We start from the raw sequence: 18626 nt of genomic DNA, 5'->3' as shown, positions 1-18626 counted from the left end.
CCAAAAGGACAGATTTTCACCGGTATAATGTCCATTGCTCATTTTCCTTGGCCTAAGCAAGTCTCTTCTTCTTATTGGTGTCTGTTACTGGTGGTTTCTTTGCAGCAATTCGACCATGAAGGTCTGATTTAACCCAGTCTCCTCTGAACAGTTGATGTTGATGTGTCTGTTACTTGAACTCTGAAGCATTTATTTGGGCTGCAATTTCTTAGGCTGGTAACTCTAAATGAACTTATCCTCTGCAGCAGAGGTAACTCTGTCTGTTTTCTGTGGCGGTCATCATGAGAGCCAGCTTTAACATTGGGCTTGGTGGTTTTTCCGACTGCACTTGGAGAAACTGCTTTGACTGACCATGTCGTCACCAATTTCTCTTTGCTTATTTGAGATGTTTTTGCCATCATATGGACTTGGTATTTTACCAAATAGGGCTGTCTTATGTTTTTATTTATTTACTTTTCTGCTCTTTTGCACACCAGTATCTCTACCTGCACATGACCATTTGATCCTTTATCACTGCAGTGTTAATCTGCTAAATTGTAATTATTCACCTACCTCCTCATGCCTTTTGCACACAATGTATATAGACTTTTTTTTCTTCTACTGTGTTATTGACTTGTTTACTCTGTGTAACTCTGTGTTGTCTGTTCACACTGCTATGCTTTATCTTGGCCAGGTCGCAGTTGTAAATGAGAACTTGTTCTCAACTAGCCTACCTGGTTAAATAAAGGTGAAATAAAACAATTTTAAAAAATGCCCCAAACAATCGGAAATGGGATTCCTCAGAGAAAATGACTTTACCCCAGTCCTCAGCAGTCCAATCCCTGTACCTTTTGCAGAATATCAGTCTGTCCCTGATGTTTTTCCTGGAGAGAAGTGGCTTCTTTGCTGCCCTTCTTGACACCAGGCCATCCTCCAAAAGTCTTAACCTCACTGTGCATGCAGATTCACTCACACCGACCTGTCTGCTGCCATTCCTGAGCAAGTTCTGTACTTTCGGTTTCCCGATCCCGCAGCTGAATCAACTTTAGGAGACGGCCCTGGCGCTTGCTGGACTTTCTTGGACACCCTGAAACCTTCTCCACAACAATGGAACCGCTCTCCTTGAAGTTCTTGATGATCCGATAAATGGTTGATTTAGGTGCAATCTTACTGCAGCAATATCCTTGCCTGTGAAGCCCTTTTTTGTGCAAAGCAATGATGACGGCACGTGTTGCCTTGCAGGTAACCATGATTGACAGAGGAAGAACAATGATTCCAAGCACCACCCTCCATTTGAAGCTTCCAGTCTGTCATGCTGATTGAGTTCGAATAACAAAGTGATCACCAGCCTAGTCCTCGTCAACATTCACACCTGGTGTTAACGAGAGAATCACTGACATGTCAGCTGGTCCTTTTGTGGCAGGGCTGAAATGCAGTGAAAATGTTTTTTTGTGATTCAGTTAATTTGCATGGCAAAGAGGGACTTGGCAATTAATTGCAATTCATCTGATCACTCTTCATATCATTCTGGAGTATATGCAAATTGCCATCATACAAACTGAGGCAGCAGACTTTGAAAATTACTATTTATCATTCTCAACTTTTGGCCACGACTGTACATTATTTTCTTTAGGAATGTAGTGTAGCAAAAGTACTATTTTTACTTAAGTACTTTACACCACTGTTAGTTGCAGTAGTGCCCGTGGACCATATCTGCAGTTGGGTTTAGCTGAACCCCCGGGGTAGCTTGCTTTGTAGTGATTTCATGAGGGGTTAGTGTAACGGATTTATGCTGTAAACTCACTCCACAGCTAGCTTGAAATGTTGCAGCTGGAGCCACCCAATCGGTGCCTTTTTGTATGGCTCAATCGGTTTACACGTTGTCAACCATCGTGGTCATGTGTATGCTGCGAAGCAGAGGATCACTTTCGAGCCCTGTGCGGGGGGGGTACTGGGACAGTGGAGGAAGCTAAACTGTTTAGCAGCACACTGACCTCTGACACCTACTTCTCCTGTGTGGTTTTGTGAAGAATGCATGGCCAAAGAAGGAACGCTTCTCTTTTTCTGTGCATGTCTGCCATGCGGTCATAGATTTGGATGTAGAGAAAATGGCCCCGGTGGTGCTATTCTGTCTACAAACAAACAAACAAACTACAAACTTTCTATAAATAACGGGGCCAATGTGTGACATTGGGATGAACATTTCAAAATGGTTTGAAACAAAAATAAAAAAGATTTTCATGCATTTCCACAAGTGTACTTAGAGGAATAAAAATGAATATATGCTGAATGGCCCATAACTCCAGCTACACTACACCATAGGTGTAGGACTATACATCCTTTTTAAGCAGGGTTCATACAGACATTGGCAAGTCACATTCAAAGACTTTCAGGGATGTTTTAAAGCTCTTAATTGTAATTTAAGGACCTCAATGTTAAACAATTATATATTTTTTATGATTGTACATATAGGACCTAATATGGACCTCCCCCCACCCTCCCGATTTCTTCTGTAGCCTGTGTCCCCATTGCTGTTTTTATAATGAAAGTGACCACAAACCACATTTGTTTTTAAAGGAAGGATTTGTATGGAAAGCCAAGTGGAAGCCAATATTAGATTTTGTTATCCTCTTAATAGCTGCATGTGATTTTTCAACAGAGTAGCGCAATACCCTTCAATAGAAGCAGCGGGAAACAAACAAAAATGGTCACATCTCTCAGAATAACCAATATAAAATGTCATCACAAATAATTATAAGGGTGCAGGAGAACTTATAAATTGGCTACAATAATTACAATATCTTTTCAAGTCCCAAATTGAGGAAAAAATTGAATAAAGTAACAATAAAATAACAAAGCTATATACAGGGGGTACTGGTACTGAGTCAATGTTCAGGGTCACAGGTTAGTGGAGGTAATTTGTACATGTGGGTAGGATGACTATGCATAGATGATAAACCGTGTGTAGCAGCAGTGTAAAAACAAGGGAGGGGGGGGGGGGGGGGGGGGGGGGGGTGGGGGGGTCAGTGCAAATAGTCCGGGTGGCCATTTGATTAATTGTTCAGCAGTCTTATGGCTTGGGGATGAAAGCTGTTAAGGAGCCTTTTGGACCTCAATTTGGCGCTCCGGTACCGCTTGCTGTGCGGTACTGGAGAGCACAGTGTGTCACTGGAGTCTTTGACAATTTTTGGGGGTCTTCCTCTGACACGCTTAGTATATAGGTCCTGGATGGTAGGAAGATGGCCCCAGTGATGTACTGGGCCGTATGCACAACCTTCTGTAGCGCCTGCCGAGCAGTTGCCATACCAGATGGTGATGCAACCGGTCAGGATGCTCTCGATGGTGCAGGATGCTCTTTGTCACACAATCTTGGATAAATCCATCAAGACACCAACCATGATAAAGGGTTAAACAGGTTTTAAATGAACATATGACTTTTAAGTATAGCGATGACCCCCCCCCCCCCCCCCCCCCCCCCCCTTTTTTTCTTAATGTAGTGGCATTACATTCTTTTTGCCAATTTTATTTTCAATCACTTAACTGTAACAAGCTGCTGAGTGTAGGAAGTCCTCACTGGTACCCCTAGTTTTTTTTTTACAGAAGACTCATATAGTCTGGGCCTGCTACAGTAGAACTCTGGGGTGGAAGAATAAAAGTGTTTAATAATCTGTTTGCTGTGTTTCCTCTGCATGTCTTTTCTTGGCAGCAAGGTGCTTTATCCCCCTGGTCCAAAGCAACATTCAAGGCTGCAAACACCAATAACATTCAGTTGAAACAAGAATAAGCTAGCATAAGTTTGAATTTGTTTAGATGGGCAGTAGTATTATTAGGTCAAACACTAACTGCATTTGTCAAAGAAACAAAATCCAGGGCTAGAAGAGCAGTGGTCTCAAATTGTGCCAAAAGCTGAGGAATTGGGTAACATGCTGACCACTCTCGTTGCAAAATCAAACATGTTATTCAATTATTGCACCCACCCTGCTCGCGCACGCCAACGAGCATTGCCACGCACTAAAATAGAAGTTCTATTTGTGATGCTGAACACGGTGTAAGTTCTGCCTCTCCCATCTCCTCATTGGTTTATTGAAGCAGATACCCACGTGCCTTCTCCTCATTGGTTATACCCACGTGGGTGATTGAAAGATGAACTGAGTTCGGTCGGTCGTCGTGGTAACTATGAAAGTTAGATGAAACTTAGTTAGATGCCAAAGAAGAAAAAGCCTGGAAGGAGGAGAGATGATTAAACTATTCGGTTGACCGTGTTATGTGTGAATTAATTGTCGGAGTAGAGGACCTTGTGCATTTCAGCTAAAAATAACAAAGCTGCGTTTTATATCCATGGACAAATTATCTAGCAACAGCAAGCTAGCTAGCTAAATTGCCATAAATGTTTAATGCTTTTCGACCTGTCCCCAAATTAATATAATAGGTCAGAGTTTGTTTTTATATTTTAACTTGTGTGTCGTGATCGCGTTTGGTGCGGGGGGACAAAGTCAACTTGCGTGCGGCCGGTTTGGATACGGTGTAAGAATGACAGATGAGTGGCTGATAAACAGCTCAAAAGGTACTAGACATTTTGGTGTTGTCCTTTTTGCCCAATTTATTTGAGTGGTTCTGGTCCAGTTACTTGCAGGTACATTGTGGAGATAAACTTGGTTGGCAGTGGGTGGGGAATCTATTCTTCCCATCGCCTCAATGGATGAGACGGGACAGAAGACCCTATGCAGGCTCTACATGTGTACTGTTTTTCTAGTTATTCCAGTTCTGTTCTCAAGGTGCCTATTCATAAAAGCCTGGTCCCATTACAAATGTAGGGATGGATGGAGAGGTGCCAGGAAAGCGGATTCAGCCTCCTAGAGAATAGAGTTGGTGCCGTCTTCTACCTCTATAGGATTCCTGCAGGTCAGATTATACCCCCACTCCCATTCCTCCCTCTCATGGTTTAGGGTTCTGGAGTGTCCTGATAAGAGGTGTGATTCTGGGATAAGGGTTAGTTCCACTGGAGATGTGTGTGTCTTGGGATAATAGATGCTACTGGGAGTGTGAATGTGGGGAAACAAACAACACATTATCACTGGAGGACAGAACACAAGAGAGAACAGAAAGCCCAGCTGGTGACTGTCTGCCCAGGACCTTACAAAGACTAGGCTCTCGCAGGGGGTCTTTGTGTGTTCGTTGTGTATGTGTGCGCATGACTTTGTTCGTACAGTGTATGTGTTTTGTGTTATTGTCTAGACCTAAGTATGTTTTAGGTCAATTCCACGGTAACAGTGATGCTGAGATTTTTCACTTTAAAATGTTAAACTTTGGATTGCAGAGTTACCAAACTTCTGCACTGCTTTTTAAGTAAATGTGTTTTTGTAATCTATTCTGTGGAAATTGGTAAAAGTTGCCCTTGTGCATAGTTGTATGGTTTTGTTTAACTTTGCAATCATTCCTTTTGTTTGCCGTACATTTTTAAAGTAAAAAACACTCTGTTATGGTAGAATTGCTCTTTATAAGATTATATTGAGTAGAGTGGCTGTCTAAATTGTGCCCAAAATGTAAACAAAAAGATTACGCTCTTTGTTGGGAGTTGAGGAAAGTGTCAAAAACAATTTTCCTCTTGAGTCTGTCCCACGATCCGCTGTCAGCATCCCTGTTCTCAGTGTTCCTGTGAAATGACCTAAGTGTGTCTGCGCCCGCCCACCCGGGTGTGATTCAGACCTAGCGCCATAAAAGTTGTTTCTTCTGCGGACACGACAGCTCAAGCTCTCTCACGCCAAACAGCCAGTTAGTCAGAGGCACAGATAAAGTTGCAGAACAATAATTGTCCGTGTGTGTCGTCTGTCAGACCAAAGCTCTCCACATGATGAAGAATCGCTGCATTGTCTCGTGTCATAAAATATTCACAGCTGTGGCCAATAGAGTTAATGAAGTGCCATTCGGTCTTTTATTTACGCTCTGCACAGAGGTGTCACTGTTTTTAAAGAATAAAGATAACCAAGGGATTATGTGTTTTGTGGTGGCAAGTGAGATGCAATGACATACTAGGTGTTCCCATATTCTTCCAGTCATTGATCCAACAACTACCCATTTAAAAGCGCGTCTTGTCAGAAATATGAGTGCATTCGGAAAGTAATCAGACCCCTTGAATTTTTTCACATTTTGTTACGCTACAGCCTTATTCTAAAATGTATTGCATTTTTCTCCCCTCAATCTGCACAAAATACCTCATAATGACAAAGCAAAAACAGGTAAACATCACATTTACATAAGTATTCAGACCCTTTACTCAGTACTTTGTTGAAGCACCTTTGGCAGCGATTACAGCCTTGAGTCTTCTTGGGTATGACGCTACAAGCTTAGCACACCTGTATTTGGTGAGTTTCTACCATTCTTCTCTGCACATCCTCTCAAGCTCTGTCAGGTTGGATGGGGAGTGTTGCTGCACAGCTATTTTCAGGTATCTCCAGAGATGTTCGATCGGGTTCAAGTCCGGGCACTGGCTGGGCCATTCAAAGACATTTAGAGACTTGTCCCGAAGCCACTCTTGCGTTGTCTTGGCTGTGTGCTTAGGGTCGTTGTCCTGTTGGAAGATGAACCTTGACCCCAGTCTGAGGTCCTGAGCGTTCTGGAGCAGTGGTGGAAAAAGTCCTCTATTGTAATACTTGAGTAAACGTAAAGATGCCTTTTCATAGAACATTTACTCAAGTGGAAGTCACCCAGTGAAATACTACTTGAGTAAAAGTCTATCAAAAAATTTGTTTTTTAAATATACTAAAGTATCAAAAGTAAAAGTATAAACCATTTCAAATGTCTTATTTTAAGCAAACCAGGCGGATAGCCAGGTGACACACCAACACTCGGACATAATTTACAAATGAAGCATTTCTGTTAAGTGAGTCCAGTCTGCCAGATCAGAAGCTAGGGTAGTAGGGATGACCAGGGATGTTCTCTCTTATTTGTGAATTGGACCATTTTCCTGTCAAAATGTAACGAGTACTTTTGGGTGTCAGGGGAAAATGTATGGAATAAAAAGTACATTATTTTATTTTAGGAATGTAGTGAAGTAAAGTTTGGCAAAAATATGAATAGTACAGATATGCTTAAGTAGTACTTGAAAGTATTTTTACTTAAGCACTTTACACCACTGCTCTGGAGCAGGTTTTCATCAAGGATCTATCTGTATCTGCTTCATTCATCTTTCCCTTGATCCTGACTAGTCTCCCAGTACCTACAGCTAAAAAACATTCCCACAGCATAATGCTGCCCCTACCATGCTTCACTGTAGGGATGGTGTCAGGTTTCCTCCAGACTTGGCATTCAGGCCAGAGAATCTTGTTTCTCATGGTCTGCGAGTCTTTAGGTGCCTTTTGGGAAAACTCCAAGCTGGCTGTCATGTGCCTTTTACTGTGGAGTGGCTTCCGTCTGGCCACTCTGTCATAAAGGCCTGATTGGTGGATTGCTGCAGAGATGCTTGTCCTTCTGGAAGGTTCTCCTATCTCAAGGCTGTAATCGCTGCCAAAGGTGCTTCACCAAAGTACTGAGTAAAGGGTCTGAATAGTTATGTAAATGTATTTCAGTTTTTTTTTAAATATACTTTTGCAAAAAAATCTAAACCTATTTTCACTGTCATTATGGGGCATTGTGTGTAGATTGAGGAAAACAATGAATTGAATCCATTTTAGTAGAAGGCTGTAACGTAACAAATGTGGAAGTCATGAAGTCTGAATACTTTCCGAATGCACTATATATTTTTGAATTGCATATTTTTTTTTGCACCAGCAAGAATTTAGATGAGTGTAGGGGAAACACTGATATTATTATGGGGTTGGAAAAGGGCAAGTGAATTGCACTGAATTCATATTGAGCCTTTTTTTTACCCTAGGAAGTCGGCTGGTGAAATGGATGCGTCACGGACCATGGTTTAGTAACTAACTACTGACATGGTTCAAATTGGTTTCATGAGAATCGCCCCAATAGTCGCAATGAAGTGCATCATGCTTTTTATTCACGCCCAACAGACGTGTTGTTGTCACGATATAGAAGTAAACCCAGTGAGGTGGTAGGGTAACAATATGATGGGGTTGTTTTAAGGATAACGCTTATTTTTAAGACGACATATTCTCTTTTACGAAAGCGACCCGACCCAAGAGGGAGCAAATTAAATAGAATCGCACAGCATCTCACAATGCTAGGCTATAAGAGCAGAGTTGAGTGTAAATGGAGCATAACCGATAGCCCTGTAGTGGCCCTGCAGTGTTTTTCAAGTAAAGTTTGTTTACATCTCTCTAAAGCATAATAAGGGAGTCCTGATCCAAATGGTTCCTCCATAGGGATTTCAGCAATGCACATACTCTCTTTCCAGAGCAACACATAAGAGTCCCTGAGTGCCTCTCTGGTTCACACCGTATCATCACTCATTATGAGAATCGGTCTGCAGCTCGTGCATGAGAAGCTTTGGTGCTCAGCACACCACTGATGAGACGCGCGCGTGCACACACACACACCCCTTTCCCAGCTTGTCAGTCCAGGGGGGTGGGGATGATGGACTAGCCAAACCAGTGAAGCCACATGCCAAGCCCTACACTGGCAGGGAGAGCGGGAGGGGTGTACTTCACTACTAGGCTTCTCAGCACATTTTCATGCCCTTATATGTTCACGAGCCACTCGAGGGAGGGGCTGCCCGCCCCTGGCTGTTAGTTTCACATATCGCCTCCAAACAGGAAGTGTTGTAGTGCAACTGAGTAGCGGCGGGCAGACAGATGCTGGAGGCGACAACGTTATGAAGAGAGGGCAACTCTCTGGGTGTACAGTGGCTGAGAAGTGAGAATTGTGGTAGTAAACTCACTGTATTCGTCCATCATGATTTAGCCTCAATAACAGAAAAGACAGAGGGAGAGGAAAGTTGACCATAAATGGATGAAAACACATCTATCTACCCAATGTTTTCCCTATGATATTCCCTGTGCTGGTCCTGATGTTTGTGTTGCTGACCTCACCAGTCTCCAGACCTGAGATCTCAAAGCTTCGGAGGAAAATGTTGCCTGTGTGACTCACTGATCTCAGAGATTTGTGTTGGTACTAAGCCTACCCTTGCATTTCTGACGTGTGTTTCTTTGTTTTTGCAGGTACGCATAGCAGCGAACTTTGTCATCCACGCCCCACCAGGAGAGTTCAATGAAGTTTTCAATGGTAAGCTTTTGTGTGTAGCCTCTTTTGGGGGGGGGGGGGTGCGTGTGTATTGACCAAAGCCAGGAGCAGGGGATCACAACTCGCACTTTAGGTAGTAAGCTGTAGCGAGTATTTCTCACTAGAGATGTTATGACACAGATAATTCCTCAGCACCTTGAAACCACACACTACAGAGCAGAGCACTCACACATAGAGCCTTCTCTCTTAGCATCTAGCTAACACCCACACATACAGAGCCTTCTCTCTTAGCATCTAGCTAACACCCACTCATACAGAGCCTTCTCTCTTAGCATCTAGCTAACACCCACGCATACAGAGCCTTCTCTCTTAGCATCTAGCTAACACCCACACATGTAAGCTTCTTAACTATCAGCTCTGAAAGAGAGGTGAGTCTTGTTTTTTAAAATGTTATTTAACCTTTATTTAACTAGGCAAGTCAGTTGAGAACAAATTGTTATTTACAATGACGGCCTACCAAAAGGCAAAAGGCCTGCTGCGGGGAAGGGGGCAAGAGAGGCACAACACTACATAAAGAGAGGCCTAAAGACAACAACATAACAAGGCAGCAACGCATGACAACAAAGCATGGTAGCAACACAACATGGTAGCAGCACAAAACATGGTGCAATCATTTTAGGGAAAAGTCAAGATTACAAAGGACAAGAAGGTAGAGACAACAATACATTAGAGATTGACCGATTAATCGGAATGGCTGATTTAATTAATTCTGATTTCAAGTTTTCATAACAATCGGAAATCGGTATTTTGGGGTGCCGATTTTTTTTTTTTTTTATATTTATTTTATACCTTTTTATTTAACTAGGCAAGTCCGTTAACCTCTTACAGCTCCCCTTCTACTTTGTGAAATTTCCGCCTGAAGACATACCCAAATCTAACAGCCTGTAGCTCAGGCACAGAAACAAGGATATGCATATTCTTGGTACCATTTGAAAGAAAACACTGAAGTTTGTGTAAATGTGAATTGAATGTAGGAGAATAACACAGTAGATCTGGTTTAGATACAAAAATAAACAATGTATGTTTTTTTTTTTCTCATTGTTTTATCTTTAAAATGAACAAGATAAAACAAACATTCAGATAGGATGATGGGGACACTTTCAGTGAAAAATATACGAGAGCAACAGTAAATAAATGAGAGCGAATAAAAAAAAAAAACATTTTTATTGATTTAAAAAAATATATATATATATATATATATATATATATATATATATATATATATATATATATATATATATATATATATATATATATATATATATATATATATATATATATATTTACAAAATAACATGGGTAACTATTTACACACTTTCAATATTTGGAAGACCCTCAGTCCTCTATCAAATCAAATCTATTTATATAGCCCCAGCCTTAAACCCCAAATGGCAAGCAAGGCAGGTGTAGAAGCACGGTGGCTAGGAAAAACTCCCTAGAAAGGCAAAAACCTAGGAAGAAACCTAGAGAGGAACCAGGCTGGGGGGACAGCAAGGAGTCATCATGCCAGGTAGTCCTGACGCATGGTCCCAGGGCTCAGGTCCTCCGAGAGAGAGAATTAGAGAGAGCATACTTAAATTCACACAGGACACCGGATAAGACTCCCAGTGTCAGTCAGTGTCACTGTGAAAGAAAATGTTCAGTTAGAATAGTTTCACATATGAGCTCTGTATCAACAGGTATAATAAACAGATATATGGAGAGAGTTGAAGGTTGAATATATTAGGTTTAATATATTATTATATTATAATTACCTGTTAGATCTGTCTCTTTTATATTATGACATTTCAGCTAGATCTACGGTCTCTATTATATTATGACAGACCAGCTGTATCTACTGTCTCCATTTCACTTTGGCCATTGATGTGGTCCTGCCCTCTCCTCAACAGCCTCAAATAGGCTATTTCATGTGGGTTGGGATGGGGTGGCAGACACACGCATCTCACATTTCATGACATTGCATGTTTATATATTGCTTCAAAATTTAAAAAAAAATCACAATATTTTATATTATTAATTTCAAACAAGGGCATTAGCATGATAAGAACTTACCAGTCCAAAACAATGTCCTCTCACTAAATGAAGTGTCCTACAACAATCTGTCTCACCTTCCCAATCAATGTATTCTAAAATGTTGTGTACATCTGTATATCTAGACTTAGATTTAGCTTTCCCTGACTTAGTCGTCATAATGATTGATATATAAACAGCTGAATCTGCGCGTTCACCAAACACTGCAGTGCGTAATATGCGTTGCTTCTTCCGGTATGAAACTTCAATAGCAAATTACTCACTTTACGCTGAAGCTTACTACATGGGTTGGTCTTGCAACACATAAACATGGCGTCTTTCCGTTTAGCTCAGCTCATTGGCTATCTACCCAGCTAGATTTCAAGACGATCAGTGGTCATTGGGTTAAAAGAGAGTCAATCAACGAAACAGCGGGCAAATCATTGGTGCACAATGATGTCATGACTTGTTGTCTTCAAATCGGTTTCTTTCAGTCAATATGTCCCGCGAAATGGCCCATCAGGTTTAATTGTGTTACAAACAAACCAGTTGATTGCAGTGAAACCAAACATGACTGGAAAAGTCACGTTCTGTGTGGGTTATTTACCTGGAATGTGTCGTCGAAAATGGAACGAGACGGAATTCACGACACAAGCGGTTCACAAAATGTTTCGTGTTAGGCTTTAAAAACGGATTTTATCAAACAAAAGATAATTCATTGTGTAACAATGAGCATTGGAATTGCAAACAGACGAAGATCGTCAAAGGTAAACGATTTATTTTAATGCAGTTTGTGATTATGTTACGCCTGTGCTGTTTTTTTTATGGGGCTCTATGCTCAGATAATCGCATTGTATTCTTTCGCAGTAAATCCTTTTTTAAATCTGACAAAGCAGTTGGATTAGCAAGATTCGAGGCTTTCGATACATGTGAGACACTTGTATTTTCATGAGTGTTTAATAGTCATATCACCGTATGTTGTGGAATTTCAGCCCGCGAGCGGGTTCCGTGCGCAGACAGGTTAAGAACACGTTCTTATTTTCAATGACGGCCTAGGAACGGTGGGTTTAACTGCCTTGTTCAGGGGCAGAGCGACAGATTTTCACCTTACAGTTAACTAATCCAACGCTATAACCACATGCCTCTTGTTGCACTCCACGAGGAGCCTGCCTGTTATGCGAATGCAGTAAGCCAAGGTAAGTTGCTAGCTAGCATTAAACTTATCTTAAAAAACAATCAATCATAATCACTAGTCATAACTACACATGTTTGATGACATTACTAGTTTATCTAGCGTGTCCTGCGTTGCATATAATCGATGCAACGCTGGGGGATGATTTAACAAAAGCGCAATTGCGAAAAAAGAACAATCGTTGGATGACTACCTAACCATAAACACCCATGCCTTTCTTAAAATCAATACACAGAAGTGTATATTTTGAAACCTGCATATTTAGCTAAGAGAAACCCAGGTTCGCAAGGCAATATTAACCAGGTGAAATTGTGTCACTTCTCTTGCACGCAGAGTCATTGTATATGCAACAGTTTGGGCAGCCTGGCTCATTGCGAACTAATTTGCCAGAATTTTATGTAATTATGACATAACATTTGAAGGTTGTGCAATGTAACAAGAATATTTAGACTTAGGGATGCCACCCGTTAGATAAAATACCGAACGGTTCCGTATTTCACTGAAATAATAAACGTTTTGTTTTCTAAATTATAGTTTCCGGATTCGACCATGTTAATGACCAAAGGCTCGTATTTGTGTTATTATGTTATAATTAAATCTATGATTTGATAGAGCAGTTTTGACTGAGCGATGGTAGGCAGCAGCAGGCTCGTAAGCATTCATTCAAACAGCACTTTCATGAGTTTTGCCAGCAGCTCTTCGCAAGCACAGCGCTGTTTGACTTCAAACCTATCAGCCTCATGGCTGGTGTAACCGATGTGAAATGGCTAGCTAGTTAGCTGTGTGTGCGCTAATAGCGTTTCAAACGTCACTTGCCCTAAACCTTGGAGTAGTTGTTCCCCTTGCTCTGCATGGGTAACGCTGCTTCGAGTGTGGCTGTTGTCGATTATGTTCCTGGTTCGAGCTCAGGTAGGGGCAAGAAGAGGGACGGAAGCTATACTGTTACACTGGCAATACTATAGTGCCTATAAGAACATCCAATAGTCAAAGGTATATGAAATACAAATGGTATAGAGAGAAATAGTCCTATAAAAACTATATTAACTACAACCTAAAACCTCTTACCTTGGAATATTGAAGTCTCATGTTAAAAGGATCCACCAACTTTCATATGTTCTGAACAAGGACATATTGGCACATATTGTACTTTTACGGATTTAGAGACATACCCCAAGCGACTTACAGCTGTAATCGCAGCAAAAGGTGGCGCTACAAAGTATTAAACCTGTTGATGCCAGGAGTTCCTCTGTAGGAACACCCTCCCCCCCGTTCAGCTCAAACGGTGGCGCATGTAACGCAAAAATATTCTTAAAAATATTTAACCTCCACACATTATTAAGTCCAATAGCTCAAATGAAAGATAAACACCTTGTTCATCTACCCAGCATGTCAGATTTTTAAAATGTTTTACGGCGAAAACACACCACACATTTATATTAGACCACCACCGAAACAAAGACAAGCGGCAGCCATTTTGTCCCAGAAAATATAAAATTATAAAAGCAGGATTAAAAAATAAATCGCTCACTAACCTTTTGAAAATCTTCATCAGATGACAGTGATAGGACATGTTACACAGTACATTTTTTTTTTTTCAATAATATGCCATATATATCCATAAATGTCCATTTACAGTGTACTCATGTTCAGAAATTACTCAAAAATGCCCGCAGGAAACCTAGGTAGCTCGGCAAGATAACGTAAATAGACATCATAAACTTTGGCTAAATATACATGTTCTACATATAGTTAGAAAGATACACTGCTTCTTTATGCAACCGCTGTGTTAGATTTATTTTTAACGTTACAGAAATCGCACACTATTTCATATGCTGAGGCAGCGCTCAGTTCCAAGCTACATTTCCACGTAATGTTGGAGTCAACAGAAACACAGATTTAAGCATAAATATTCCCTTACCTTCGATGGTCTTCGTTCAGAATGTTCTGGAAGGGTTCATACTTACCCAATACATCGTTTGGTTTCAAGTCTTGCGTCTTTGTATTAGCTACTGCTAATAACATCAGCTGAAATGCACCCAAAACGTCCTCCGGTCCGGATAAGTTGCGCATCAAAACTTCAAAATTACACATTATATGTCGACTAAACAGGTCAAACTAAGTGCAGAAGCAAGCTTTATGATGTTTTAGACGTGCAAAACAAACTTCAATTCAACCGGGCATCGTTTGCTCTTCCCAGGAGTGCTGGCACAAAGGAATGGCTGTGACCAATTCGCGCCCTAACGCACAGGTTTTTTTATCGCGACACTTACTCCAACCACTCCTATAGGGCCAATTCTCGCGCGATTTGAACGATTGAACGCTCCAAAGAAAGAGGACATCTAGTGGAAGAGATGGAAAGTGTCCCCAGATCCATAAGTGGTCGGGAAGGGTGGGGGCATGACGTCAAAGTTGCTCCAACTTTCATGGCCACAAAAACTAGTTTGGAAGAATGCATGCCCTGTGAGTTCTGCTATACTTACAGACATAATTCCAACGGTTTTAGAAGCTTTAGAGTGTTTTCTATCCAATAATAATTATTATATGCATATATTAGCAATTTTTAATATATTTTTTTTTCAGTTTACTAGGGGTACCCAATTTCTCCAAAGGGGGCGTAAATCTGCCTGGCATCAACAAGTTAACTTAAGGGGGCTGAATAATTTTGCACGCCCAATTTTTCAGTTTTTGATTTGTTAAAAAGGTTTGAAATATCCAATAAATGTCGTTCCACTTCATGATTGTGTCCCACTTGTTGTTGATTCTTCACAAAAAAATACAGTTTTATATCTTTATGTTTGAAGCCTGAAATGTGGCAAAAGGTCGCAAAGTTCAAGGGGGCCGAATACTTTCGCAAGGCACTGTAAGTATTCACACCCTTTGCTCTGAGACTCGAAATTGAACTCCGTGCATCCTATTTCCATTGATCATCCTAGAGATGTTTCTACAACTTGATTGGAATCCAGCTCTGGTAAATTCAATAGCTTGGACATCATTTGCAAAGGCACACACCTGTCTGTATAAGGTCCCTTAGCTGAAAGTGCATGTCAGAGCAAAAAGTCATGAGATCGAAGGATTTGTTCATAGAGGAACAGACCTGGAGAAGGGTACCAAAACATTTCTAAATGTCCAAGAACACAGTGGCCTCCATCATTCATAAATGGAAGAAGTTTGGACACCACCACCACAATCTGGGGAGAAGAGCCTTGGTCAGGGAGGTGACCAAGAACCCGATGGTCACTGACAGAGCTCCACAGTTCCTCTGTGGAGATGGGAGAACCTTCCAGAAGGACAACCATCTCTGCAGCAGTCCACCAATCAGGCCTTTTATGGTAGTGGCCAGACGGAAGCCACTCCTCAGTAAAAGGTAAATGACAGCCCGCTTGGAATTTGCCAAAAGTCACCTAGACTCTCAGACCATGAGAAACAAGATTCTCAAGTGTCGACAGCCTGCGCAAAAAAAACAAAGCCGAGCTCGTGACTGTTTCAAATCATCATTAGTCGCGTCATGCAGCCTTAGAATGTATGAAAAATCAAAACCTATAGTCCACCATTTGTATCACAGCTGAAGTTACATTGCTCAAAATTAAAGCATATTGGAGGACCTGTTTCTTTAACTGCTCAACACAGTTAGTGAGTGTGGTGGTGAGTGTGCACACTAGTGAGTGTGCACACTTCCTGAAATTGTTTGGAGAAAATATATTTTCTAAGCTAATCTCTTCTGCTAATTTGAATGAATGTAGCCCACAGATATATGGCATAGCCAAATCAGGGCCTAATATAAGGACAACTTGGAGTATGCTTTTCTGTTGTTTAAAAAAAAAAGACTACATTTTCTTCATACCTGTCTTAAAATAAGGGATTTATTGTGATTGTGTATGCTAATATTACACAGATGTATTTGCGTGGAAGCAAGGAGATGCTAAATCTGTTTTTTTGTTAAATGGTCAACTATCGTGAGACCGGCAGTTATTTGCTTGACAGTCACCGACTGACACAATTTCATGACCGCCACAGCCCTAGTCATCACCAAGCCAGACTGGGTCATACAGTCAGTAGGGCAGCTCTTCCTCACTGAGGCCTCAGCCCAGTGCATATGAACACACACATGCTGGTGGAGGGACAAAGACCCAGGGACTAATTAGCACACTAGCTTGGTTTCCATCCAGTTGACAACAGATTTTATGCAAATATTCTAAAATCTGCATAAAAACAATATTCCCACCAGAGATTGTTCCATCAAATTGAATTGCTGCAGATTTAAAGGCTGTGAGTGATGACGGTGCACATAAAAATACGTTTTGCGGTTAAATCCACTGTACCAAATAAAACTGAAATGGGTTTGCATCACATTTTCAGCTCTAGTGATGGGTTTTCTCAATTTATTTTGCATTATATAGTGAGTCTACCCATGCTGGTGTTGGCACATGCTCTCTAGCCAACAGCACTCACTATCTGCGGATCTCCTACATGATGAGAATATTATGGAGAAAAAAAATTCCAACGGCAGCCAAGCATCGATTATCATGTCACCAGAATAAGACCCTAGATATTTATTGTAAAGAGCATCAAGCTCATCACCTTGTACTTTTAACACCCTGTGACGTTCATAACTTATTTCATCTGTAGTTGAATAAACTGCATGCTTTCTCAACAAGTCATAGTGGGAGAACCACACTACATGTCATCGTGTGACTCAACGTTTAATTCGATATGATGGTTATGTTAATGTTTATGCATAAAAGCAGTTCCGTTGACATTTCTCGCATAGTTAATTTTACTGACACAAGATCTCACCTTGTCTAGCGGATTTTGTTTTGTCGACATTTGGAAAGTTGACTGAAATATGTTCTGTTTCCATCAGGCCTATCATGACATCTTTACAGCCACAGATTAGCCAGTCACACTTCATATGCAATGGTAGCTAGCTAAGTGCACAGACGCAATGCACACAACGCTAAATACTTCGTCCAAGCTAGCTAAACACTGTAGCTAGTATTGACATTATAATTAGTGGATTAGCTAGTTTCCATGAAACAGCTGCCTGTGTTAGTGCCTGTAACTAGCTATGTTGGGCTAGCTAGCGAATATGCTATGTTATTGGGCTAGCTAAACATTTGGATGTGGATTGGCACTGGCACTATGGGTTTATGGAGAGTACATTTGATTGTCTCTTTGTTATCTATCTTTGGTCATCTGGCTAGTATCAAACAAGGGCCTTCTACAAAATAGCAACATTTAGCGCAGCTAGCTAATGATGGGGGTCATGATAGGGGCTGCACCAAATGATTGATGTATTATAATAATTGATTATGCTTATATTGTTAATAGAAGGGGAAGGGCTATAAGACCCACTACATTTATAGGGTCCTGGACTAGATTATATATATATATATACATATATTATTAGTTTAATATAGTTCCACAGTTCTTTTCTCGTCTCTGCCTCTTATATTGAAACGGTCTGAGAGATGTGAGTTATTGCAGTCAAAACAGGGTGTCTGTAAGAAAGCACCTCAAGACTAAAAGAGATTCATAGACACAGAACCCTGCAGGGGAGTGAAAGAGATGAGACTAGTCAGACATACAATTACTGCTGAGCCCTTAGAAAACACTGGAACTATTGTCTCTCCTGCAAGTTTGTATAACTGTATATGCATGGGCTTGGTCTCATGAGTAGAAGGTGTTGACGTAGGCATTTACATCACTGCAAGCATATTAAATCAACTTGGACCCTTTCTTATTTTGCAGAACTTACTCGGAAACATCAAATCAAATGTATTTATATAGCCCTTTGTACATCAGCTGATATCTCAAAGTGCTGTACAGAAACCCAGCCTAAAACCCCAAACAGCAAGCAATGCAGGTGTAGAAGCACGGTGGCTAGGAAAAACTCCCTAGAAAGGCCAAAACCTAGGAAGAAACCTAGAGAGGAACCAGGCTATGAGGAGTGGCCAGTCCTCTTCTGGCTGTGCCGGGTGGAGATTATAACAGAACATGGCCAAGATGTTCAAATGTTCATAAATGACCGGCATGGTCAAATAATAATAATCACAGTAGTTGTCGAGGGTGCAGCAAGTCAACACCTCAGGAATAAATGTCAGTTGGCTTTTCATAGCCGATCATTGAGTGTCTCTACCGCTCCTGCTGTCTCTAGGGAGTTGAAAACAGCAGGTCTGGGACGGGTAGCACGTCTGGTGAACAGTTCCATAGCTGCAGGCAGAAGAGTTGAAACTGGAGCAGCAGCGCGGCC

The 18626-nt window shown here is 41.1% G+C and overlaps 1 protein-coding gene across 1 annotated transcript in view; it reads left to right on the top strand.

Moving 5' to 3' along the window:
• Positions 1 to 18626, top strand: part of LOC110524359 (F-actin-capping protein subunit alpha-2) — a 56460-nt gene that overhangs the window by 13060 nt on the left and 24774 nt on the right. Inside the window, exon 2 of the mRNA XM_036979340.1 lies at positions 9093 to 9156. Coding sequence (XP_036835235.1) covers positions 9093 to 9156 — 64 coding nt within the window. The remainder of the gene's footprint in view (positions 1 to 9092; positions 9157 to 18626) is intronic.

The sequence above is a fragment of the Oncorhynchus mykiss genome, chromosome 1, assembly GCF_013265735.2.
Source record: "Oncorhynchus mykiss isolate Arlee chromosome 1, USDA_OmykA_1.1, whole genome shotgun sequence".
Taxonomy (NCBI): domain Eukaryota; kingdom Metazoa; phylum Chordata; class Actinopteri; order Salmoniformes; family Salmonidae; genus Oncorhynchus; species Oncorhynchus mykiss.
This window is presented reverse-complemented; position numbering and strand designations above follow the sequence as displayed.